Source organism: Narcine bancroftii, chromosome 10 (genome assembly GCF_036971445.1).
Source record: "Narcine bancroftii isolate sNarBan1 chromosome 10, sNarBan1.hap1, whole genome shotgun sequence".
In the NCBI taxonomy this organism is placed as follows: Eukaryota; Metazoa; Chordata; class Chondrichthyes; order Torpediniformes; family Narcinidae; genus Narcine; species Narcine bancroftii.
Window position 1 is genome coordinate 31,673,081 of NC_091478.1, and position 27,533 is coordinate 31,700,613.

The 27,533-nt window shown below is 39.9% G+C and overlaps 1 protein-coding gene across 3 annotated transcripts in view; it reads left to right on the top strand.

Moving 5' to 3' along the window:
- The window catches only part of kif11 (kinesin family member 11), a 55,183-nt gene extending 28,830 nt beyond the window's left edge, over positions 1 to 26,353 (top strand). The window contains exons 10-25 of one of the 3 annotated variants that reach the window (XM_069900533.1): positions 75 to 171; positions 548 to 643; positions 1,129 to 1,217; positions 2,179 to 2,266; positions 7,776 to 7,964; positions 9,873 to 10,080; positions 11,328 to 11,500; positions 13,287 to 13,412; positions 13,825 to 13,983; positions 14,068 to 14,219; positions 14,445 to 14,724; positions 15,389 to 15,611; positions 17,689 to 17,846; positions 21,133 to 21,198; positions 21,917 to 22,021; positions 25,854 to 26,352. In XM_069900533.1, the coding sequence (XP_069756634.1) occupies positions 75 to 171; positions 548 to 643; positions 1,129 to 1,217; positions 2,179 to 2,266; positions 7,776 to 7,964; positions 9,873 to 10,080; positions 11,328 to 11,500; positions 13,287 to 13,412; positions 13,825 to 13,983; positions 14,068 to 14,219; positions 14,445 to 14,724; positions 15,389 to 15,611; positions 17,689 to 17,846; positions 21,133 to 21,198; positions 21,917 to 22,021; positions 25,854 to 25,982 (2,338 nt within the window). In that variant the 3' untranslated portion in view covers positions 25,983 to 26,352. Of the gene's footprint in view, positions 1 to 74; positions 172 to 547; positions 644 to 1,128; positions 1,218 to 2,178; positions 2,267 to 7,775; positions 7,965 to 9,872; positions 10,081 to 11,327; positions 11,501 to 13,286; positions 13,413 to 13,824; positions 13,984 to 14,067; positions 14,220 to 14,444; positions 14,725 to 15,388; positions 15,612 to 17,688; positions 17,847 to 21,132; positions 21,199 to 21,916; positions 22,022 to 25,853 lie in introns of all 3 variants that reach the window. The other 2 variants (XM_069900532.1, XM_069900534.1) reach the window with 2 other exon arrangements.
- The last annotated feature ends 1,180 nt before the right edge of the window (positions 26,354 to 27,533 follow it).

A 27,533-nucleotide genomic window follows, 5' to 3' on the forward strand; every position in this document is an offset into this window, starting at 1 on the left:
CAATATTTGTCACTGACTACTTAGGCCAAATAAAACTACGTCAAATCAATGCCTACTTTTCTGTACATTTCTAGAGAATCCAAGCTCACCAGGATTCTTCAGGACTCTCTTGGAGGGCGGACCAAAACTTCCATTATTGCTACCATTTCTCCTGCTTCCATCAATCTCGAAGTTAGTATTAAGTAATTTGAGGAAGTGAAGTAACTGTTATTCTAGAAAGACCAGATTGGCAATTCTCTTATTCTTTTTTTAATTAAACCAATTTTCAAAAGCCTACTTAAGAACTGGTTATTTAAGTGCAGCTCCCACACTTGGATCCTTGGAGCATTAATGGAAAGCAAAGGAGCATTGATGTTTTGTCCCAGACCCCCTTCTTTGGGTGTGACTCCTAAAGAAGGGCTCCAGCCTGAAATGTCGATTGCCTTTGTTTTTCACAGATGCTGCATGACCTACTGATTTTTTTTTTTGTGTACTGTATCAGACTGCAGCATCTGCAGATTTCATGTTTACCTGGAGTTGATTAATATAGTGTAATTCCTCTTAACAGGAAACCATGAGCACTCTGGATTATGCTTATCGTGCAAAGAACATTTTGAATAAACCTGAAGTTAATCAGAAACTTACAAAGAAGGCCTTGATTAAGGTATTAAATGTGATGCTTCAATCAAATATAAACAAAATAGTGTATCATTTCATTGTTATTATCTGAAGTGATTTTTGGGGAATTTGGTGCACCTTCTGTCTACAAAAGACCTGTTCTATTTAGTTACTGATTCTCTATACCTCTCACTTTTTTTCTTCCCTTTGATTTACTGACATTTTTAATGTGTTCACACCAGAAGCTATGTAGATGCATAGTAACATTTTGTTCTGCTAGAAATAAACCGTAACAGTGGGTATTTGTTTCTTGAAAGATGCTTGAGGCAACGTAAGTATATATAGAATAATGAAAGTGCACGTGTTTGCTGGTGAGATTTTATTTTTGTGTATATAAAATAGGGTAATGATTTTGCTAAGAGTTATAGTTTCACAATACTGCATTCCAGCTAGATGTCTTGTATTTCCAACTGCTTATAGTTTGTCCAAATTTGCATATCTGGTCCAACTGGCTAACTGAACTGTTTGCAGGAATACACTGAAGAGATTGAGAGACTGAAGAGAGATCTTGCTGCAGCACGAGAGAAAAATGGAGTGTACATGTCTCTTGAAAACTACGAGTAAGTTAACATTTTATGCTCAGGTGTTGAGAGTTTAAATTATTCTTGAAACCATGCAGTGATTTTTGTACTGTATAAAGAAATGTACGACAAATAATGCGAGTACAACACAACCTTATTAGCTTTGCAAACCAAGTGCTCTGTAACATGAGATGACCTGTTATAACCTACAACAGTGTCTTTCTGCAAGAAAGCCTATACGCAGATGGGCTTTTTATGTGGTTTATCCTCCCATTCTACTGCCTGTTTGCAACTATTCATATGGCCTGTAACTTGCAGACTTCAGCAAAACATCAAGTACTAGTTTCAAGAACAGCACGACCTTGGTCCTCCCATTTTGTAGCTGCGCTGCTAAAATAAAACCATTTATTTAATAGACTTTAGTATTTTCCTATATTCTTTTTAAGCCTTTTCTTAGAGCAGAAATTCATGGAAACAAAAGAAGCAAATAAACCAAATATATATAATCTATGTTATCTATCAATTTCAGCTCAACTTTGTGCTTTCTTTCAGCTTTTCAGTTCATGTTTCAGAACGTTTGGACTGTGAGGTTTCTGGTAGAGAGCTTTGCTATTTGGATATGCAGGTTTGCATCCTTTGTTTGCAGTGACCTGAATTTTTCATATCCTACTTGCCTTGGTTTTGGATAGAAAAGGAGATATTTGATGGTTCTTGAGTCAGTGTTCTCGCATTGAATGTACTTTGTGGTTAATCTTTTACTAGAAGTACCATCAGAATTATGTTAGTTGGACTGCAAGGAGTATGTGTGAACATCTGATAAATATAGTGAAAGTGGCAATATTAGCCGTTTTTGCCAAGAACTGAATTGTTGAGCATGGTCTTCCCAAGATGGAATTGTGTTAGATCTCACAATAACAAAGGAAATGCTACTTTGGAGCAAAATTTAGGTATGTGTTGTTCACTACATAATTTTTGTGATTTTTTTTTTTCTACTTTTTAGATTTATGCAGAATAAAGTGACTCTTCAGGAAGACCTGATTAACGAGTATGTTGAACGGATTGCTGCAATCGAGGAGGAGCTGAAACGGGTAAGACATCACCATAAGATGATCGGAGAATAACCAAAGTGCATTTATGTTGTAACAAACATGCCAAAATATTCCATAATTATTCCAAACTTAGAACTGGGTCTTCTTATTGGAGTGCATTTGTTGAAACTCCTTTTGGCCAAGTTCAAGGTTGTCAAAACTCCTCAACCTTGGAGGAAAGAATTGCTAAAGTGGATAAAACTAATGTGCAGCTAGTAACAATCTGACCATTAAGTAGTTGGAGAAACTTTTCATATAAATCGAGGCTAGAGGCTACCTATTATTTTCAAGGCAATGAATTTTTAGACTGAGTATGAAATAAATTTCTGCAAAAGTGTTTCAAAAAAAATCTGATGAGGTCCAGTCATATCAGATGACATGATGAGACTTGTGGTGTAACACTATTGGTGGGACATAGAGCAGGCTGACATGGGGCGGGATTTCCGCATCTTGGAGAGAAAGAGGCTCGGGACTAGCAGTGTATGGTAAAAATAAAACAAGCTACGAGCGTAACTCCAGGCTCATGGTCATTTTTATAACGAACGTGTGTGAACCCAACACGTCATGGTGTCAGAAGTGAGATTTTGAGCCACTGAGAGGAGGACAGGCTGTGAAAGAACAAAAGTGAAAGAGGTGAGCTCAGATGGAGGACGGACCTGAACATGTGGAGGCACCCCAATTAGGAGCGGCAGCTCCTCCAATGGCGACTTCCATGATAAAACATCCAGAACCCTTGACTTCTCAAAGCTACAGGAATGGGAGAAGTGGATAAGAAGATTCGAGTACTTCAGACTGGCAAATAATTTAAATAATTCCTCTGAAACTAACCAGATGAATACACTGGTATACCGCATGGGGGACAAGGCTGACGATGTGCTACGAGGCCTAGATTTAACAGGTGTGCAGTGGCAACAGAACGGAGAGGGTTTGATTATTATTTTGGGCCTAAGAAGAATGTAATTTGGGAATGGGAGAAATTTAACAAGAGTGCAGCAGCCTGCAGAAACAGTAGGCACGTTCATTACAGCCTTGAATGCACCGGCAGAGAACTACAAATAAGGGGATCTCCACGATGAGCTTTTACATGACAGACTATTAGTGGGTCTAAGAGATTCATCCCTGTTGGAGAGTGCAACTCAACAAAGACCTCAACCTCATGAAAGCAGTCACAATGGCTCGACAGTCAGAGGCGATAAAGCAGCAGCAAACAGACGTGCGAGAAATGTGTGTAAGCAAACGAGCAGTAGACGGAGTGCAACTTAAGAGAGGAAGACAGCAAAAGTTTAAAGGAAAAGGGCAGACGCCAGGACAGTAAAAAGTTAAAACAATGACGCAGAGGAAAGTAGAGGGCAAGACATGCCCCAAGTGCAGAAAACTACCGTTCCACCCAGCATTTCAATGCCCAGCCAGGAGTGCAGAATGTCACAATTGTGGCAAACGAGGACACTATGGAAAAATCTGTAGGACAACCCGCATGGTGAATGAGGTAGCGGAGGATGTGGAGAAATAGCATCAGGCAAGGAGCCTTGGATGGCCAACATTAACGCAAGAGGCAGCAAAGTGACCTTCAGAATCGACGCGGGTCAATGTTACAGCCATTCCTGAGCAAGAGTTCAAAAGAATAATACCCAGGGACGGCAAGCCAGGAAAAACACAGAAGCCACTCTACGATCTGGGGGAGTGAAGTTGATGGTCCTGGGATTGGCAAAAACTCTTTCATACAGAGGAGCACCACAGAAGAAGTGTACATGGTGAGAGACTTACAAGCAGGGCTGCTGAACAGACCAGCTTCGGTGAGACTCCAGCTAGCATCCAGATTGGACGCCCTAGACCAGGAGGCGATTAGGAAGGCATACCCCAAACTTTGTGATGGACTCGGACTTGTACAGAAGCCGAATGTCATTAAACAAGCCTGATGTGAAACCATTTTCAATGAAAGAACCTCGAAGGGTCTCATTGCTGTACATGGGCAAAGTGAAGAGAGAGCTTGAAAGAATGGAGAAGCTTGGAGTTATCAGGCACATTGATGGGCCTACAGAATGGTGTTGCAGCATGGTGGTAGCACAGAAAAAGAATAAAGATGTTCGCATTTGTGAGGACTTGACACCCTTGAATGGATCAGTGTGCAGAGAAAAGTTTATACTTGCTTCGGTACACCCTAGCCGTGCTCACTGGTGCACAATATTTTACTAAATTGGACACTAACATGGGATTTTGGCAAATTTCTTTGTCCAAAGAATCCGCTCTCTACACGACATTTATCACTCTGTTCAGGTGTTACTATTTCAACCGCAAACCCTTTGGTATCTCCTCTGCCCCTGAACTCTTGCAGAACAGAATGGTAACCGAGGTTACATCAAGCCTGGAAGGAGTTGTCTGCCATAGGGACAGTATCCTCATTTGGGGGTCCACGAAGGACCAACACGACATGGTCCATGCAATCCTAAAACTAGCAGAAAAGGCAGGAGTCATCCTCAACGTGGTAGAGTATGAGTTTGGAAGGAAGCAGGTGAAATTTCTGAGGTACGTCATCTCAGCAGATTGCATGAGACCAGACCCAGTCAAGACGAGAGCTGTGCAGGACATGAAGGAGCCGACAAACATTAGTGAGCTCTGAAGTTTCAGTGGTATGGTGAACCAACTAGGGAAGTTCATACCAAACCTGGCTGAAAAGGACAAACCACTGAGAGACCCATTGTCCAACAAAAACCAGTGGAGCTGGGTACAGGAGCAACAGAGGACATTTAGTAACCTCAAGCAACAGCTATCATCCACACCAGTACTTCAGTTGTATGATCCAAATAGGTAATTGAAACTATCAGCTGATGCTTCATTGTATGGACAGAGAGCAGTATTACTACAGAAGGATGGTCACCAGTTGCTTATGTTTCCAGATCGTTAACAGAAACAGCAATGGTGCGTGCAGCTGGGAAAAGAAGCCTTGGCACTGCCTTGGGCTTACGAGAGTTTCAATTTTATTTTGGGACCACAGTTCAAGTTGGAGACAGACCACAAATCACGTGCAAGTCTGCTAGGTGGGCAAGCTCTGGATTCGCTGCCTGCCACAAATACAGAAGTTCAGGATGAGGTTGATGACAAAGACCTCATGGAGGACACCAATAATTACGTAGAGACGATGTTGGAAAACCTCCCAGCAAGCGACAGATACCTGACCGCTCCAAGAGCAACTATGCGGTGACGGTGTGTGCATGCAGGTCTTGAAATACTGCATTGGAGGCTGGACGGACAGAAACCAGTTTCAAGGACTAGTCAAACATTACTGGCAAGAGAGGGCCATTCTGAGTGTATGAGATTAGTTATTCCGGCTAATGTACGGAACAAGGTACTCGAGAAAATACATAAGGGCCAACAGGGGTTGTAAAGTGCCGGGAATGTGCCAAACAAACAGTGTGGTGGCCAGGTCTGAGTAATCAAATAAGCGAGATTGTATTGAGGTGCAGAGAGTGCACCCAGGAAAGGACAAAAGTAAATTCCCTGACAGCCCATGACAAAAACTTGGCTCAGACTTGTTCACTCTTGGAGAGAACACATACTTATTAGTGGTGGACTATTTCTCTAGATTCATAGAAATAACACAACTAGGCCTGACACGAACAACCGATGTAATTGTTCATTTAAAATTGATGTTTGCACAGCATGGCATTCCAGAGATGTCAGTAAGTGACAACTGTCCACAATTCTCTGGACAAAACACAAAAGCCTTCAGAGCGGATTACGGGTTCAAGCATGTGACCAGTGGCCCTAAGTATCCACAAAGCAATGGCAAGGCAGAGTGAGCAGTAGAAATGATGAAGAGCCTGCTCAAGAAAGCAGAAGACCCTTACCGTGCACTATTGGCGTACAGAGCCACACTGAGCAACTGCTACAGTCTAGCCCAATTGTTAATGGGACGTCACCTTCACACGACTCTACCAACCCTTCCAGAGAGATTGCAGCTGGAATTACCAGACCTGCTACAGCTCCAGAATGAGAAGAGGTGCAAGAATGCAAAGTGGCATAATGATAGACACAGAACGAGCGACCTGGAAAAACTGGCACTAGGAGATGAGGTGTGGGTCTCCGATGCATGCAAGGTAAAGTAACTTCAGTGGACCACAGGCCACGGTCATACATGGTTAGCGACCACAAAGGACACTGAGACAGAATCGCCAGCATCTCATTCCCATACCAGAGTCTCCAGGTGTAAAGCCATAGGAGCACAGGCCAGAAATGGATCTCCTGCAAATGCCGGTCCAGAGACTCTGCCGACTGAAACAGAGTTAGCCTGGCATAATAAGAATGGAGTCTGGATGAGAAGTAAAGGGACCGCAGAGACTGAATTTGTAGAGACTGTTCACTCTCTACTAGAGAGTGAAGAAAGACTTGTGTATTGTAAATGTTGTAGGTGTATTTGTATCAGAATGTGTAAAGGTAACTGTAGCGAGCGAAGCCACAGAAAAGGAGGCTTCGAACGTAAAATAAGGGGGATGTGGTGTAACACTATTGGTGGGACATTGAGCAGGCCGATAATATCATGGGGTGGGACTTTTGCATCTTGGGGAGAGAGAGAGGCTCGGAATAGCAGAGAAAAGCCTGCAAATGTAGTTATTCACTAAGCGTATGGTAAAATAAAACCAGCTATGACTTCAGGCTCAAGATCGTTTTTATAACGAGTGTGTCTGAACCCAACATGACAAGACTGATTCAGGAGATGAATGAATACTTTTCTAATGCCACTCAATGTCAAATTTAATATAGTATTTCGAAAGAGAGGAACAGAAACTGTGATTGTAAATTTGAAAATAGTTGACTTCCATGTGATGAGACATATTGTCCACAGTTGAGTAAAGAAACTTGCAATTGGACAACTGCAGCAGAATGCTGTGGGGTTTTCAAAAAGGGGGCTATGTAACAGGACCAGTGTGTACTCTTGGGGGACAGGATCCTCATTTATCCAAGTAAATCCATGGAAGACCACCTAAAGAAATGAAATACTTAAAAAGCTATATTTGGTGCATGTTCTGACAACTGGAGAAGGTCACAAAAAAAGCAAATAGCAGGATCAACAAAAAATTTGAGGCGTGCGTTTTACGACCAATGGGTTGTAATCTTGACAGTGTGATCCACTTTTTAAATGAGTAATTAAAGAAAAAGGTTTTGTGTGAGTTCACAGCATCATTATTTAGAGAAGGAGCCAGCGTCCCACGTGAACTAACGTTGATTTCAGAGCCAGGCCCTGCCAAAGCTAATGTAGTGAATGACAATAAGATGATGTTTTTAAACAGACTTTTAACTGTGGATCTTGAAGGAAAATGGTGGGAAAATTATAAATGCTCTGACTTTAATTTTGCATATCAATGGAAAATGCTTGAAAGACTGAAATTAACCGGCACAGACAACAAACTTTAGCACAACAGGTAGCCTATTTAAAGCGATGTACACTTGATCATTTTACCTGATCCGAAATGAATTCATCTGATTATTTCCCTTCTATTTACCCACATCTCAGATTAATGAGTTATTTATAGATGGCAAGAAAGAGCTCGAATATTGCATGTCTGAACTGCAGCAGCGAGAGCAGGTGCTTCAGGAGACTTCTCAAGATTTGGAGCTGACCAAAGGAAAGCTGTCTGAGGAAGAATTTGTCAGTGATGCCCACGCTCACACTGAGGGAAAGCTCTACGGTACAGCCAGTGAGGTAGGAAGTTGCTTGATTTCTGACAGTCAGATTGTAGCTTTTCCTCTTTATCACATCCACACCGGACCTCCTATTGCTGCCAACTGACATGATGAGATGAAATGAACACCCATGTCTTTTGCTTCGTTGCAGTCATTGTGCTTTCTACAATTTATCCTTATTGTACTGAGTTGACAAGGTAACATTTGTTGACACAATATTGCATTTGAAATGATCGTCTTTATTTCTAAAAGTTCCTTGCGCTGACTTCCTAAACTGTTTTTATCTGTCTTTGAACCCAACCCAATTCACTTTAATTGTTTTGACTGTCACAGATAAGCGATTCTAAAATCTATTAGTGCTAAATTATAAGCATATGGTTTTACTTAATTAGTAATTGATCCAGATATAGACAAAATAATTCATTTAGTTTGATGCATGTTTGCTGACCAGTTGAAACTGAAAACTATCGATGATAATATATCAAATGATTTCTGCTAAAATGATGGAAGAGCCAAAAACTCAATATGTAACATGTACCTGGAAGAACATGAGATGATCTGTCCCCTCGAATTACATACTGAAATTTGTTCTCTTCATCAATATAGTTGCTCAATACAACCCACCTGCACTTGTATTTCTTGTGCCAAGTAGCATGTGAGAGAATTGAAGTCGTAACTGCAAGGTTTCCCTTTTGAGAATCACTGTGAACCTCAAAAGTGAGTAAGGCAACTATATGGTCCAGGAAACTGTGATGGAACACCAACTTTGGAAGTTTTGTTGGTCAGGAAGGACCTTCAGTCAATGGAAAAAATCTTTTGAAACTTGTGTTCAAACCATATGATGATCCCCTTACAATGACTGCTTTGAATGGTGATGGGATAAGCAAGCAAGCTCTTTGTTTTTCAGACAATAGACAATAGGAGCTGGAGTAGGCCCTTCGGCCTGTCGAGCCAGCACCGCCATTTTACAGATCATGGCTGATCACTACCATCAGTATCCCTTTCCAGCCTTATCCCCATAACCCTTAACTCCTTTGCCCACATGCTCTGAAGATCTCTCAGTGTGATAACTTTGATCGTCAATTTTTAAATTAAATTTAAACATACAGCACAGTAACAGGCCCTTCCGGCCCATGAGCCTGTGCAGCTCAGCTTTTCTAAACTATAGCCCTTGAATAATGTGCAAACTGACAGAAGCTGCTTTAAATTCTGTGCAGGGAAAAAGTTAAGCATGCATTTAACTGTGTTGCAGTATATTCTTTTCTCTCTAAAGGCTACTGGTTCACATTCTTATCCTCCTCTCTTTGTGTGCATTTGATCTGAATTTTAATAACGAACTTCAGCATAAAACATTCCAGATGCTGTTGTTCAGGGTATGGATTCTCTGACATCTGCATCCTGATGTTATTTGAGCCAGCTGTTCGATGCAAAGAAATTACTTCATATCATAGAGGCTGCAGAACATTCTTAACTGAGCGAGGTTTTGAGTGCTTTATAAACTACTTTAAAGAGAAGGATAAAGTTTGTCTACATTGTTAACATCAATTTTTAAATGCGCGTGCAACTATTGCCTTGTGCGACCCAAAGTATGACTGTTTAATTTGTTATGGGGCTTGTATTTTGATCAAGATATTCTTGAGATGTTAGCCTCGCGTGCTAGATTTCTGTCCACCTTTCTCTCAACTTTCCTGAAACCCCTTTAAACTTTTGATCGCCCTCCCAATTATTATCATTGTCTTGTGTCGATTGCTTTTTCTGATCTACTTGTCTGGTTAAGCAGTGAAACCCAGTTTAATGTTAACTGCTTCCTAAATACATTGCCAAGTTTTTTTCCATGACCCATTCACAATTTTCTCCCTGTGTATTTTCATTGGAATAAGAGTTTAATTATTCTTAGCAAGTGGTCTTCATCTGCCATTTATTTTAGCTGCTGCAAATAGTTGAAGCAAGTACAAAAGATGTGTCTGGACTCCATGCTAAGCTTGACCGTAAAACAACTGTCGAGTTTCAGAACCATAAAGCTCAGGACACCTTCCTAAAACAGATGAAGGAGCTGTTCACTGAAATGCAAACAAAAACTGATGAAGTGCGTGTTAACCAGTGGGGAATGTTAGATTTCTGTGCAAAGTCAATAAGTAAGTTTCGGATCAAATTTGTTTATCGTTCATTTTTTTAAACGAAGGATTTTTTTTTATCTGACTGGATTGAAACGAAGAAAAATTGCTTGACTGTTTATTCAATCTTGTGTTTTAATGATTTCAATTTGCAACATTGGATCGATGAATGGAGTTTACTAAACACCAGTATTTGCATATCAAATCCTTGAAAACAGGTTTTAAGCAAAAAATGCTTGTGCACTTGTACCTGATCATACATTTGACAAGCATTTCCAGTGGTAAGCATCTGAGTTAATTTAGATGTGGAAAAAAAATAGCTTGGCTCAGTAACAGATCTATTGTATCAATGGTTTCCATAGGTGTCCCAAAATCTATTTGTTTTGTGTGTGGAGGATGGGGGTTTTAGCAGTTTCAACATAGGGATTTGTCAGTTTATTCCACAATCCTCCAACTAGCAGAACTTGTCCCTTCTGTAATCATGTTACCATTTGTGGGATCTTCCTTTACATGAATTGATAGCTGTTTTCTATATAGTAATGATAACTAACTTCAAAAGTAGCTCACTGGTTGCAAGGTGGAACAAACCAAGGCTATGAAAATTATATTAAATGTGAGCATTTAATATTAAATTCTAGAACATGCTATTGCAATATTGCTTGGTCAAATCCAAAACCATTCTGGATAGGATTTGGGTTAGGGGAAATACTAATCCAGACCACAAGCATCTTCTACTGGCAGTATTAAAAATGAACTGATCAAATCTATAATCCATCGAAAGACTGGACGACGGGATCTTTGAGACCATGAAGAAAATCTGAACACTCTCATCACAGAGTTTAAGAATGATGTGGGGAAACTTGAGTCCTTGAGTTGAAGTGTTGTGGTTGATGGTGAAGAAAGAAGGTTTGTCATATGGGAGTGGGCCTGAACAAGGTGAGAGGCAGCATTCACCTGACATCATCATCGCAGGCCACAGCAAACAGCCGGGAGATTAAGTAGAATGAGTATATTAAATGGGGGTGGGTGTTGAGGAGGGAATAGACTGTGGAAGACGATTAGAGCTTCTCACCAACTGACTGTCCTTTCACTGTCAGGACTTCATTAGTGCAACTGTGGCCTCTTGTTAAAGGGATTCTGGCAAGGGAATTTAGTTGATGTCGGTCATCCTTGATCCAAAAGGATTGCCAAAGAAACTGTTGAAGAAAATAGGGAAACATTTTAACAGAAGAGAAATCTTACCTTAGAGTTTTTGGCTTCTTTTTCAGGTGAACTTGTGGCCGCCAATACCTCTGCCCTGAGCTTTGCCATGTCATCAGTGGCTCATACTTACTCATCAATGAAGGATGTGATTTCTTCTGAGGTTTCACAATGTCTTCATGATGTGTTAAAACAGAAGGATATGACGGAGCAGTCATTAAACTATGTTCAGAAGGCCCTGGTGAGTTCATGCAATGAGTGAAGGGAAGGAGGAGGAAGTATTTGGTCACAATGTGGGCATCCTTTTTCTGTCTTTTAATAATCTCCATTCACCTGAGCAGCCATCTTGCCCCAGAATTGCTGGGCATTCTTTGTTTGCCCAACAAATGATGGCAGTTGTTGAATTGTGATCACCTGAAATACAGTCATAGCTGCACCAGCCTCCTTAATGAGGTTTCAGTGATTGTCAATGACGGTGATCAGGTATTTTAAGTTGTTAATAACTAGTGGGGAAAGAGCTAACTTAGTATGAGAGAATGTAAACATTTATGTTATTGGTATAAAATCTTAAACTGTGACAATGTGTGGCACTTCTTTCCATTACATTAAAATATTGGATTCCATATTTTTGCACACTAAATCAGCTTTTTCAATCATTATAATCTAATACCTAAATAGATGTACCTAAACAGTGGTGTTCAATACAGTCCTTCAGGACTCACTAGACCAGGGGTGTCAAACTCAAATTCACAGAGGGCCAAAATTTAAAAACTTGGACTAAGTCGTGGGCCAAACTAAATATTTATTGAAAATTTTCAACAACATTTGCATGTTTTCTCTTCTTTCAACATATGTAATGTTAAACTTTTTCTTATTAAAATAATAGTTTTGGTTAAACTCTTTCCAGAAGAAGCATTAACAAATGAGAAATTAAATATTCAATAAATAATATTTCTCGATAGCCTTTATGCTCCTTTTAAATGTATTTTTTTTCACAAGCCAACAAGTCAAAAATAACAACTTGCTTCAATGAAAATCCAATCTTTCAATGATGAACAGTCCAAAGTTAACCAAAGAAAATATTAATCCAAGCTTAGCTTGCTACACTGTGATTTACTCTGATGCACCTGGGTCTAAACCAGATACTTGGCATCTCTTCTTAGATGCAAGTTCATCAAACTCTGGGGTCAGAGTTTGCCTCCCACCTGTCTTGAAAGGTCCTGTTTTCTGTCTTTCGTTTGGCCATTTTTCATAAGGGGTTTATTACATGTGAGTTAGGCGACAGGTCGCAGATGCTATTGAAAGTAAAGAGAGGAGGTGGGGGCGATTAGCGGGCTGAAGGGCCGGCGCCAATGCGTTTGCAAAGCATTCTGGGATTTGTAGTATTAGCTGTTATACTGGCACGGCGGCCAGCGGGCCAGCTCTAATACATATTTGATATGATCTTGCGGGCCAAATATAATTATATCACAGGCCAAATTTGGCCCGCGGTCTTGAGTTTGACATGTGTGCACTAGACCATCTAAAGTAAAGGTTCAAACTTAGTGAATAAGGGCAACGAAGGTCTCTAAACTTTCCAGGCATTAAGGGCTAAATTGTCAAGGTTTATAGTTACCTGTGACTCGAGTTATCAATTGAACATAATGTTCTTGTAACAACTTCCTTCAGTTTGAACTGCATGCCATTTGCGGCCATATTATTGGGAGTAAAAGAGATCCTATTTAAACTGATTTCTTCTGGAAGTCTTTTTGTGTCAGGGATATTCTGCATTTGAATGCTGTCTATATTCAAAATTCAATAAGAAACAGACTCTCCTTTGCTACGGTGAATGAATTTGTGTTGTTATAGGGCAAATCCAATAAGAATGGTGTGTTTTGATTGCAACTTGATTGACCTGCAGACTTGTCCAAATAAATGCATTTTGGGTCATTAACAATTTCAAGGCAAGTGTGAGTTGGATGGTTAATGGAGCTGTGAGCACAGGTTTTGTCATTCATGGAGGTTCTTGGCTCACTTTTTATTTTCAGGCTGACCACCAGGGAAAATTGGAAAAAATGTTCAAGAAGAACTTGCAGCCCATGCTTGTCGGTATACTGGAACTGAACAATTGTCTCAGACTGAACTTTGAAACTAACTCTGGCATGGCAGAAAAGGTGACTTTATACTTTATTCTGCCTCTATTCCATAACATGATATTTTCTCCATCCTTTGGCCCAACTCTCTCCACTGTCCAAAAAAATATTTTACAAAGACTTTGAAAGGTTATCATTTTGGATGTATTCTGACTGCTAGGGTGACTTCTGAATGTTCCATTTTTTTTTGCTGTAACTAGTATTCGAGGACGGAATTAAATACAAAGCAGCTATTAAATGAGTAAGCGCGAGCAGTGCTTCGTGTTGCTTTACATTTTTTAATTACCTGATTTGTAGGTGAATGCAAATTAAAATGATATTGAAGTCAGGTCTTACTTTCTGTTTTGTTGTTTTGCTATAATGCTTTTAATTGTGATTTTTACTTTGTGTGTATTGACTAATTTAGTTTCTAATTTTTTGCCTTTTGTTTCAGATCGAAATTATGAAAATGGATACCAACGCATTCTTTGGTCAACACCGCGATAGATTTAGTAAATTGCAAGAAAGCACTTGCAGTGCTCTGGGTACGATTCAAAATGAGAATGAAAAGCTGAGGCAAGAACTACAGAAATTACAGCAAGAACAGATGGAGGTTGGGTGAAAATTTAATAGCTCTAATAATGTTATCCTTTTATTGATTTCAGTGACAATACAAACTCTGAATCCTTTTAAATAGGGTATTTCAAAAATCACTTCAAACATCATCTCAAATCTACAAAGCCAGCTTGGTCTCTTAGTTCATCAGAATCAGAAGGGTTTTGATGGTCTTTTAACTCAAAATGGAAATGTACAGCATTCTTTAACTCTACTTCATGAAAATCTTAATTTGTAAGTTACATTTTTCATTGCTTCATTGTAGTTTTCAAAGATTTTTAATTTAACACTGGATTCTGACAAGTGTTTTTAACCCATATGAAGTGTTGGAGAATTGCAAAATTATTTGGGGGGGGGGAGCAGGGAGGGGGATTTGCTCTTTAACAACTCAACCAATTACACTACCATTTGATTTAAAATAAAATTTTCACTTCATAAAATCATCTCTTTATCTTTTAGTCAATCTGGAGAAGTTATGGAGGGTGCTGCATCTCACGAAGAGAATCTTGCCGCCTCTTTAAACAGTTTTGCAAATGAAATCAGGAAGACATCCAGTGAGGGTATTAAGACTGCAGATCAGTTGAACGTTGAATGCCAACAGCTCAGCTCCAGCATGATGGTCCATTGCCAGGAAAACAGCCAGTGGTGTAAATCAACAGAGAGCACTATTGACATGTTCTGCCAGGATCAACTCTCTTTTTTTGACATCAACAGGAAGCAGCTAAGGAACATTGAACAGGTAAGTGTTTGTGCTGTCGCTGTGGTTTTTTTTCCTGGCCTCTGTGTCTGGTTTCAAAACTATCCCTGATTCACTGTTATTGATCAGTATTTTGACATAGAACTTTTTTTTAATAAGTCTGCAGTCGGAATGAGAATGATCAGAAAATACAGCAATTTTTTTTCCAGACTTTCTGAACATTGCAGCAGTTTTCAGTGGAATAACTGCTGTTCAGTTTTTCATTATTAGTAGAGGTCTACAAAATTATGAGGTATAGCCAGGGCTTTTTTTTCTAGGGTGGGAATAGCAATCACCAGAGGACATGAGCACAAAGTGAAGAGAGGGACGTTGAGGGAAGGCATCAGGAGGGAAGTTTTTATTTACAGAGTTGTGGGTGGCTGGATTGCCTTGCCAGGGGTGGTGCTGGAGGCTGAAACATTCGGGGCATTTAAGAGTCTCTTAAACAGACACATGGATGAAAGAAAAATAGAGGATTATGAGGTAGGAAGGATTTTGGGTTTTTTTTTTTTGTAGGAATGCATAGGTCAAGGGGTGAAGGGCCTGTACTATGCTGCAGTATTCTTTGTTCTAAATTTGTCAAGAATGGATTGACTTTCTTAATTTGTATACACATTGATCTGGAGTATTGACAAGTCAAAATGTGTTCTTGTTCCCTTTCTCATAGACTGTGTATAAGAATTATGACCCTCTCATCACTAAGATTGTGGAACAGTTGAAAGGACAGTGTGATGCAGAGGAACGCACACTCTCCACCACACTTGAACAAGTTAATGATGATAAAGGGAAGGTTGCACACCACTTAACAGAGCTAACTGAACAAGCTCAGACAGGACAAAATAAAGTCTTCAACTTTTTACTAGAAGAACTCCGTCAGGACATTCCCACAGGTGAGACTAAGTCGAAGAGTGTGTAAATACTCGAGGCTATTAAAAAGAACGGTTGAGGTAATGTACAAGTCAATGAATGAAGGTCCAAATATCTTACAAATACTGCCTTCGATAGACTTTGTAATTTTCTTGGTATAAATATAACTGGGGAAAAAAAACTCAGCAGGTTGGACAGGACCTGTGCAATGTTTAAAAATGTTTCCATTTCCAGGTGTATTTTTTTTAAAAACAGGATCAGCAAACAGAAAAGATAAGTTGCAGGAAGAGTTGGGGAAGGGTAGGACAAAGGAAATCTTTATGATGGAAAGAGGCCAGAGTTGCCATGGGAATAAGCACCAAATGAAGTCATCTCGCTGATGAGGGAGAGGAAAAAATATGTATGCAGGATCATAATAGTTACAAAATGAAGCCAATTAGCAAGCGAGAAAATTCAAAAGGAAGTTAAAGCAGCAAAATGCAGAGCTTGGAAAGACTCAGCTCATCTGATAATGGAGAGAGAAAAACTGGAACAAAATTACAGATGGCTTGAAGCAGGACTGGCCAGTTAAAATGCAAGCACAAAAAGAAAGTTAACTGATGTTGAATTCAATGCGGAGTCTGGAAGGCTGCACGTTCTCAGGGGGAAAATAATGAGGTACTGTTCCTCACGCTTATGGCCTCTTTAGAATAGGCCACAGATAGGTCACAATGGGAGAATTAAGATGGCAGATAATGGGGAGCTGAGAGTTTTCCCAACCCGAACCCACCAATTTTCCCTTGCAACCGCTGCAACTGTGACTGCCTGTCCCGCATCGGACTTGTCAGCCACAAACGAGCCTGCAGATGACGTGGTCATTACCCCTCCATAAATCTTCGTCCGTGAAGCCAAGCCAAAGAAAGAATTACAGTTAGTGTAGAACCACTTTAGTCAGTAGTGACTGGCTTTTGAATAAAAAAAAGTAAAAATGGTAAAAAAAAACTATGAAACAGGGACTTTTCCAAAGTTCGTGTCGGTAGTCCTGCTGGGCATTGATCCCAATATTGGAACAGTCTCATTGTGCCTGAAATGTGTTATTGAATTCTGTCTCGGTGGCCAGTGGAGAGCTCGCCATATAACATGATCTTGGGAAGGCGATGGTCCTCCATTCTGGAGACGTGACCGACCCAGTACAGTTTGATCTTCAGCAGCGTGGATTCGATGCTGTCGGCCTCTGCCATCTCGAGTACTTCGATGTCGGAGATGAAGTTGCTCCACTGAATGTTGAGGATGGAGCGGAGACAACGCTGGTGGAAGCGTTCTAGGAGCCGTAGGTGATGCCGGTAAAGGACCCATGATTTGGAGCCTAACAGGAGTATGGGTATGACAACTGCTCTATATACGCTAATCTTTGTGAGGTTTTTCAGTTGATTGTTTTTCCAGACTCTTTTGAGTAGCCATGAAAGACCTCAACAATGAAGACACTGTTTACATCCGGTACCGTACGGATGGCAGTCTCTTCAATCTGAGGCGCCTGCAAGCTCACACCAAGACACAAGAGCAACTTGTCCGTGAACTACTCTTTGCAGACGATGCCGCTTTAGTTGCGCATTCAGAGCCAGCTCTTCAGCGCTTGACGTCCTGTTTTGCGGAAACTGCCAAAATGTTTGGCCTGGAAGTCAGCCTGAAGAAAACTGAGGTCCTCCATCAGCCAGCTCCCCCCACCCCCATGACTACCAGCCCCCCCACATTTCCATCGGGCACTCAAAACGGTCAACCGGCTGCACCATTTCATTGGATGCAAGGATCGACAATGAGATAGACAAGAGACTAACTGTAATATGTTGATAATATATTGCAAATCATGAATATGGCTTGAATTTTGTTATACAAATGCCATGTTGTAGATGGTCTGTGGTCTCTGGACTTGATGGAGAGAAAAAAACTAGCTGCAATGTAATTTCTCTTGACTTCCTATCAAGGAATACTGGGAGTGCATAGAGATCAGCGGTGGATAGAATTGTGCTCCAATTAGTTAGCCAACATGGGAACACTTTGAAACAAGGGAGACTATTTTATTCAGGCAGACCCACTGCAGTGATGATTGCATTTTGATTTTAGGTACCACTCCACAGCGGAAAGTTTATCCATATCCATGCATCCTCTCCAGAACAGAGCCACGTGACGTCTTGATTGCTCAACATAAAATACAGCAGCAGGAATTGCAGAGTTCTCTCACTGCAGCTATGCATCTCCAAGAGGAAACCATTCCTGAGCAGGTAAGTGTGATTAGAACATTTTAATTGCTTTTTGCAGCACTAGCTCTGTCGCTTCATTACACCTGCAGCACTTTGTAATTACTGATGTGTGGAGGTTTAAAATACAATTTTTCTTTTGTTGGCAAATGTTTATTCCCTGGTGTCATAAAAGCAAATGCTTCATGAAAAATATTGTGGCCCTGTATCATGGCTCCCAATAACTAACACTTTTTAAAAAATCAAAAGATACACTTTCCAATCATCTGCAGATTCTCGGTGTTAATTCCTTGCTAGAGTATAATTCCTTGATTGGTGAATGCTTTGCAGAACCTTGGCCATTTTTTAACCAGATGTGTATTATGAAATAGTTGTCAGTCATCTCATGTATGAATAAAAATGGAGCCTTGTGTTGCACAGTGCTTTTCCCCAGCAAAATTAAATAGAGATTGAGGTTTTCGCACACCCCCACCCCCACCTCAAAAACTGCCTGCATGGCCAAAACTAATGCTCTATCGGCCACACTGGTGAAGTTGGCTGTGATCTAGTTACTTTGTCCTGGAATCATTATGGTACAGAGAGTTACTATTTGGCCTTGTGACTATCTAAAGAGCAATCTGAACTTAAAACCATCTTCCTAAAATGATGCAACCTTGTGAACCACTAATGGTTTAGTATAATTATCCAGATTATTATTATCTCTGGAGATTTTTTTATTTTGTAGCTGTTTCTGAGATCGTCAGCAAGGCCAAATAGAAACTCTCTGCACCCTAATAATTCCAGGGTGTGGTGACTCTGCAAGCTGTTCTCAGCAAATCCCCTCCTTTCATCTATTACGCGGTGGCCAAACTGCAGCCCCTTGTCCATTTTTAAGTGGCCCTGTTAGAAACATAGTCTCTAACAATAAATTCCACTGTATGTACATTGCACTTCTTAGTCTCAACACTAGATGCCGCCACCATTTTGAGCAACCACTAGACCAACAAAAAGACAAAGGAGGAAACACCCAACCCCAACCAACCAATTTTCCCCTGCAACCGTGTCTGCCTGTCCCGCATCAGACTTATCAGCCACAATCGAGCCTGCAGCTAACGTAGACTTTTACCCCCTCCATAAATCTTCATCCGCGAAGCCAAGCCAAAGAAAAGAAGACCAACTTTTGCAATGTTACTCCGATTAAAATTCTACACCTTGGTTTTAAAAAAAAAGTCATTTTACCTCAATTGATTAAACATAGAAGTCATGGGGAAGTATGTTTGATTTGCAAGGAATATGTAAACTTTAATAGCCTATCTACAGATTTACATATTGCATCATTATCATTAAAGTGGACACTTGAGCCATGAACTGTATTCACTGAGAGTTGTGGAGGAATGTTGGAGATCTCCTTTCTTGATTTTTTTCCTCTTGTGCTTATTTTGCACCCAGCTTTTTATCCTACACTGCTTTTTGAATGTTTTTAAACAGTTTTATTGTATGTATTTAAATTGCATTTTAAAGCAGCTGATACAGAAATGCCTTCTGTAATATGTGAGCACCTCCAAACATGGCTCGAAGCACATCATCAAGTTCACTGATGATACGACAATGGTGGGCCTGTTCTGACTGACGAAACCGGTTTAATAGGTCTCAAAGTCGAGGACTAGGCATAGTTTTGATGGGAAAGGATCTTATTTAGAAGGCAAGTGTGGGAAATGGTAACAGATGCAGTGTACACACATGCTCACATACACACACTCTGAAATGGTACATACAATGATCAGGGAAAAATCACTACTATGCCCCACCACCCCTTGACTCAGTGCAGGCACGGCTCTATGCTACAAGGGACGCTAATTAAATCCTCCCAACCCTTTTAACAGTGCACATCTTACCAAGTTTCTCCAGCAACCTTCCACGTTTCTAGGCCTGGAGTGAAGCAGGGTGGTCCCAAGCTGACAGAGAGAACAAAAGATCACATGGCACCTTTTATAGTGCTGGATGGTCCAGCCCAGATCATTGGCAGGGACAAATGGCTTGGTGCCAAGAGGGTTAATCCAATTACAACAGCCAATGGCCCAAGTACAGACAGGTTGGAGAATGCAGTCCAGGTAATTTAAATGGGACCAACAGCAAGGTGTGCACTAATGGGTGAGGCAGAACCAAACCTTGATTGGCTGCTGTTGTGCCCTCTGACTAGGTAGGGAGCAGTGCTGTCACATGACTGCCACAACCCTTTCCAATACAGGGCCTTATCAGTAAGAATGAGGAGGCAGCATACAGAGATGAAGTGCAGACACTAACGAACTGGTGCAGAGCAAACAACCTGTATCTGAATATTCTTTTTTAAAAAAAAAAAAAGATGGTTGTCGACTTCAGGAAGGCCTGGGGAGATCACGTTCCCCTGACCATTGATGGCTCTATTGTTGAGGTCATCAAGAGTATCAAGTTCCTTGGAGTGCACCTAGCGGAGAACCTCAGCTGGTCCCTTAACACTAGCTTCATAGTCAAGAAAGCCCAGCAGTGCCTCTACTTCCTGCGAAGGCCGAGGAAAGTCCATCTCTCATCCTCCATCCTCACGACATTCTGCAGAGGATGTATTGAGAGCATCCTGTGCAACTGTATAACTGCCTAGTTTGGAAGCTATACCACCTTGGACTGCAAGACCCTGTAGAGGATAGTGAAGTCAGCGGAAAAGGCCATTGGGGAACCTCTTCCTAGCATGGAGGACATCTACTACCCTTGATGCAGGTGGGAAGCAATTAACATTTTTGAAAGACTCCACACATCCCACATGTAAACTTCTTCCATCTGGCAGGAGGTACTGAAGCACTCTAGCCCTTATGTCCAGAGTGGGATAAAGCCATCAGGCTCCTGAACTCCCAGTACATATGTGCATAGTGTGCCATGGACTTTCAGTGTATACGTCTTAATACCTTAATATTTTAATGTTTTACTGCTTTCCTAACTTGTATCTATGCAAATATGCTCCATGGTGCCGGAGAAATGTTATCTCGTCCTACCGTGCGAGCACGGTATGAATGATCAATAAAGTTGGCTTGACTTGACATCAATAAACTACCATAATGTCACAGTTAAACTGTTCAGTAGTATATAGTTATTTTGATAGAAAATGTATTTTCATGTCACAGGGTTTTTCCATTTTTCTTGAGCATAACTGGTTGAAAACTGCTGGGCTTAATATTGTTTGGCCATTGACTCCTTATTTTTTTCTGCACATGGCCCACAACCAAAAAAATAATAATTTGGCCATCCCTGATCTATTACAACTGTTCTATATAACAGTTTGAAAACTTGTACATCCTGCCAGATTCATGGACTGCTTCGATCCCACTATCATGAACTCTTGAATGGACCTCTTGATGATCTCACAAAGGTACAACTTCATTGTGGCCTTGCCCTGTTTTAAATGCACTCTGTCATACTCTAGTCGACATTGTCTTTTTTTTCCACTACCTGTTGTGCTTTTGGGTTGATTTGTCTGGATAACATGCAAAACAACATTTTCTTGCTGTGAGAATATGAACAATGATACCTGATCACTTTTATAACCCTTATCTATTCTCTATAGTCCAATCAATAATTTGGATCATAAACTGTTCACCATCTGGTCAGTATTTTCCCCATTTTAGGCTGAGACAGTCAAGACTTTTGATAAGTTTGGTTAAAAATTGCTTTACAATTTTCTGCTTCAAAACACCGTGAAAAGATTTAGACTGTCATTCCTATAAATTTGGTTTCAATACTTTTAGCTCTATCCATCACACTTTTGAAAAATGGTGATGACTACACTTGAAGACTCGCCTTACTTGCAGGAACAAATTACTTGGTATTCTCTATCATTGCATCCTTGAACAAGCAGAAAGTTTGCATTTCAAATTTTCAAGCATTGCTCAGTAGATGAATCTAATATCGTGTGGACATGTTCAATCTTGGTGTATCCTGTGTTTATTGATGAAATAGAATTGAGAATGGACTTCACCAGACTTGGTTTGAAAGTGTTTTTGTGTATACTGACAGTTTTTAACTGTCACAAATATAAAGTCGAGCTTTAAAGTTTGGGATTTAGGGCATCCAATTGTGGTTCATTTCAGGACACGGTGGAAAGTGAACAAATGAGCACGGGTAATGACAGCTTTGCCAGTGAGAAGATGAGTACTGAGGATCTGTGCCACAGCGGTGGTGCCCCATTCTTCCAGGTGATTCACTGAATTTGTGTTGCTGGGTTCATTTTCTTTAGTATTGCAAGACGATCCAACAGAAGAAGCCCATTTGGCCCTTTGAGCTTAATCTATCATCCAACAAGATCCTAGTTATTCATGAACCTGACTACACCACCATGTGCTATCCTGGGGTAAACCCATAATATCCAAAACTCTTTCGGCCTCTTGACTGCAGTGTAACTGAACAGCAGCAACTTTAAGGTGCAGAGAATCCTAAAAGTTCTTGGTGCCTTTTTGAGTGAAGAAATCTTTGATTCTACATGGTGCTGATCTCTTGGTCTGAGATTGACTCCCTTAGGTCTGCCTTTCCAATTAGGACAGTGGTTCCCAACCTTTTACTGTCCACTCACATACCACTTTAAGTATTCCCTATGCCATAAGTGTTCTGTGATTAATAAGGGATTGCTTAAGGTGGTATGTGGGTGGAAAGAAAAAGTCTGAAAACCACTGTTTTAATCATTCCAAATTGACTCGTTATGTGCACAGTTTCATAACTCCAAAGGAAATGGGCCAATGACAATTTTTCTCAAGCAAAATATTTCAGTAATAATTGGATCTAGAGCAGTGATTCTCAACCTTCCCTTCCTACTCACATACCACCTTAAGCAATCACTTACTAATCACAGAACATTTATGGCATAGGGAATACTTAAAGTGGTATGTGAGTGGAAAGTAACAGGTTGGGAACCACTGAACTAGGGGAATCTTTCGATAGAAATGCCCTGTTCAGCCCCATTAGAAATTAGGAGAACCTCAGCCCGAAACAAATCTCTTTTTTTAATTTAAAGGAATACTGACTTAATCTACCTAATTAATCATTAAACAAATCCCTTCATCCCTGGAATCAGTCCAGTGAAGCTTTGTAGTCCCTTTGAGGACAGATGCAGTGCTCTGCATAATGTTTGGAACAAAGATATTTTTTCCCTTTATTTGCCCCAGTGCTCCACAGTTTTAAATTTGTAATCAAACAATTCACATGTGATTAAAGTGCACATTCTAGATTTTATTCATGGTTATTTGTGTACATTTTGGTTTGACCATATAGAAATTATAGCACTTTTGTATACATAGTCCCCTCATTTCAGGGCACCATAATGTTTTGGACATTTGGCTTCACTTGTGTATGTTTAATTGCTTCATTTGTGTAGATATAAGAGAGCTAGGTTTGCTTCTAAGCTTTTGATCACCTCTGGAGTCTATAGTTACCATTTTTCAACATGAGGACCAGTGTTGTGCCAATTAAAGTCAACGTAGCCATTATGAGGCTAGAAAACGAGAATAAAACAGTAAGACATTGCCCAAACCTTAGGATTACCAAAATCAATTGTTTGGAACATCATTAAGAAGGAATGTACTGGTGAGCTCAGTCATTGCAAAGAGGCGGGTATTCCATAGGTGACCTCCACTTCTGATGACAGAAGAATTCTTTCCATAATGAGGAAAAATCCCCAAATGTATGTCCAACATATCAGAAACACACTTCAGGAGGCAGGTATGGATATGTTGATGACTACTGTCTACAGAAGACCTCATGAAATCAAATACAGAGCCTACACTACAAGATGCTAATCCCTAGTTAGCCACAGAAAGGATGGCCAGATTACAGTTTGCCAAGAAGTATTGAAAAGAGCCTGCAGAATTCTGGAAAAACATTTTGAGGGCAGGTGCCCAAGGTCCAAAGTGTAAGCACTTTTGCCATGGTTTGCATCTTGCAGTGTAGCCTCTGTATTTCTGTTCATAGTCTTCTGCAGACAATGGCCATTGACAAATCCACACCGACTTCCTGAAGAGCGTTTCTGATCTGTCAGACATGCGTTTGGGAACTTTTCTTCATTGTTATGAAAATTCTTCTGTTATCTGCAGTGAAGGTCTTCTTTGGAACACCAGTCCCTATGCAATTAGCTCACCAGTATTGCCTTTCTTCTTAATGATCTTCCAAACATGATTTTTGGTAATCCTCAGTTTTGGGAGGTGTCTCTTACTGTTCTCATTTTTTCTCCTCATAAGGGCTTATTTGACTTTCATTAGTACAAATCTGGTCCTCCTGTTGAAAAATGGCAACTACAGACCCCAAAGGTGAAGCAAGCCTTGCTCTCTTATACCTGTACCAATGAAGTACTGTAATTAAACATGCCCAAGTACTCACAAATGCATATGAAGCCAAATGTCCTAAAGATTATGGTGCCCTGAAATGGGGGACTATGTATTTAAAAGTGCTATCATTTCTACATAGTCAAAGCAAAATGTATGCAAACAACCTTGAATAAAATCTGGAATGTGCACTTTAATTGCAGGTGAATTGTTTGATTACAAATTTAAAACTGTGGAGCACAGGGGAAAATAAAGGAATAAAGTGTCTTTGTGACAAGCATTATGGATGGCACTGTATATCTTTAATAAGGAAATCTTGTGTGCAGAACTGATGTGGTCTCACTAATTAACTTCTAACTCCCATTGCAAACTCCTCGCGGCTTGTTTTCCAGCCTAGATCAGTGGGGAAATTTGTGGTGGCTCCATTGATTTAAGCTTTTAATATATAAATTTTATTAACTGAGAATCAAAGATTGATATGCATCGTGCCAAATTAAACATTTAATTTTTCTTCTGGCTACTGAGGTTTTGTTTCCATTTTGCCATTTTTCTCCCTTGACCCTCAGTGAGTTCTAATTTTAATCACCTCTCAAGTAGCACTAAATTCAATGCTATAAGCAGCAAATTCTTTGAACATTTGATTACATAAATCCATGTCGATGACCAAATCACCCTACACCTAACAATAATAGATTATAATATTTTCCACATAAAAATTTGAAATTAAATGGCCAATAGTTCCCTGGTATCAATGAAATTGTTCTTTTAGCACCAAAGCTTGGGTCATTGATTCTGTTACTGTCATTTTCATTTCTGCCTTAATGTATCTTTGTTAATTTATCAACAGTTGATGATATTGAGTCTATTAATTTATAGTTCTTGTCAGATACTTTGCTTCCTCATCTTTCTGGGATTGTCTTCTATTGAGGACAAAAAAAGTATTTGTTTAATAGCTCTACTGTTTTTATTCATCATTATTGTCTATTCTAATCTTTTTACACATCTATAGATCCACTTCATAATTTGGATTTTATTTAACATCTGATATTTAATGATTTGTTATTATATTTTAGTGGATTAATGTGATACTAAACTTCAATAACTACAAAGAAGAAAAATTGACTCAACATTTGTTGTAATAAATAGCATTACAGAAGTCCGAAAATCCAGACTGCTTGAGGATCCAGATTTAAGATTTAAATTTAGACATACAGCACAGTAACGAGCCCTTTCAACCCATTAGCCCGTGCCACCCATTCACACCCAATTAACCTACAACCACTGGAATATTTTGGAGGGTGGGAGGAAAACCCACACAGACATGGAGAGAACATACAAACTCCCTACAGACAGTGCAGGATTCGAACCCAAGTCCTGATCGCTGGCGTTGTAACAGCGTTGCACTAACCACTATACTTTGGAGGAATAAAGAAGAGATGAACAGATAAATTTTGCTGGTTTATTCATTAGCAAATACAGCACACCACATTTATCAAAACAGGCCGTTAGAAAGAAACGGCATCTGTGGCACTTACACATGCGCGCACACAAAACCCCGCCAAATTTTAAAAGCTTGAGCATTTTCAAACTCCAGATTCTCAAGTAGTCTTGATTTCTGACATCTGGAGTTTTGGACTTCTTCTGTATTTTAAATTCACAGCTTTTTTTTTTATTTGCATACAACAAACTGATTATTGTTATATTTTGCTTTTTATAGCGCAAGAAAAGCCACAAAAAAGAAAAAGAAAATAAAAATGCTGTCAGTTTTGACCTGTCAAAGTCCATGGAGGACAATTTAGTCTCTTTAGCAACAAAATCCAAATTACCACTTCGAGTCCTTAATTGATATTACACCATGTCTATAATTCTAATTGTATGTTCAACATCAGGGTTTATTCTATTTTTTTTCCAGTGCTTTGAAGTTCTAACTCTAAGATAACTTCCCAATCATTGTCTCATCCCTATTCATCTGATCATTTAATATGTCAAACATTTCTGTACTATTTTCCTTTGTATAATTGTTTAAACCCTCTTCTTTCTCTGTAACAATGCAACTACTGCTGGGTTGTCCAATTTTTGTAGGCCTTTTGGTTAATTTTGTATCTACAATCTAATGTATTTTATTGAGAAAATAAATGCTCAATTATTGTTTCAAATAGTCATTTTTGTAAATACAGTCAACTATGAAGAGTGCAACTTTTTAAGCAGACAATAAATAAAATAATAGAATAAAAGCTTCATGCCTATATTTCTACTCATTAGTTTCAGCGAAAACTAATGCAATGAACAATAAAACAGCAACCTGTATAAACTTACTCCACGATCAATCTAACCCAATGGTTCTCAACCTTTTTGTTTCCACTCACATACCACTTTAAGTATTCCCTATGCCATAGGTTCTCTGTGATTTATAAGGGATTGCTTAAGGTGGTATGTGGGTGGAAAGAAAAAGTTAGAAAACCACTTTAATTGTACCTAATTGACTTGTTATGTGTACAGTTTCATAACTCCAAAGGAAATGGACCAATGACCATTTTTTTTCAAGCAAAATATTTCCGTAACAATTAGGTCTAGAGCAGTGATTCTCAGCCTACCCTTCCCAATCACGTACCACGTTAAGGGATTATTTAAAGTGGTATGTGAGTGAAAAGAACAAAGTTGAGAACTCTTTCCTCCCTCATTCCATAGCCCTCCATTTGTTCTTGCATTCATATGCCTATCTAATATATTCAATGTCCCTATTGTATTTGCCTCCACTCTCAATGCATTCCAAGCACCCACCACTCCATGTTTTTATATTTAAAAAAAAGCCTACTGCTAATGGCTTTCTAAACTTTCTAAAATGAATGTCTTTTGGTGTTGATCATTGCCCCACACCTTCCCCCCCCCCCCACCCCAACCCCCGAGGAACAGGGGAAAAAGGTGCTGTCTGTCCACACCGTGTCTCTCATAATCTTGTACACCTCCTTGTCCTCCATTCCAAAGAGTAAAGCCTTAGCTTGCTCGGCCTTTCCACGTAAGGCATGCACTCTCATCTAGGAAGCATCCTGCTAAATCTCTGCACTCCCAAGGTTCCACATCATTCTTAATGAGGTTACCAGGACTGAACAATACCGAACTAGTTTTATAGAGCTGCAAAATTTTGTTGAGGCTCTTATCTCAATCCCCTGACAAATGAAGGCTGTACACCATATGCTTCTTCAGCACCATATGCCTCTTCAGCACCCTATCAACCTGAATAGCAATTTTGAGAGATCTATGAACGTGGACTCAATATCCTCTATACCTTTATGTTGTTTATACTCTGCCTTCTGTTTCATCTTCCGAAATGAATTATTTCACATTTTTCTGGATTGACCTTCATCTGCCACTTTTCAGCTGAACTCTAGATCCTGTC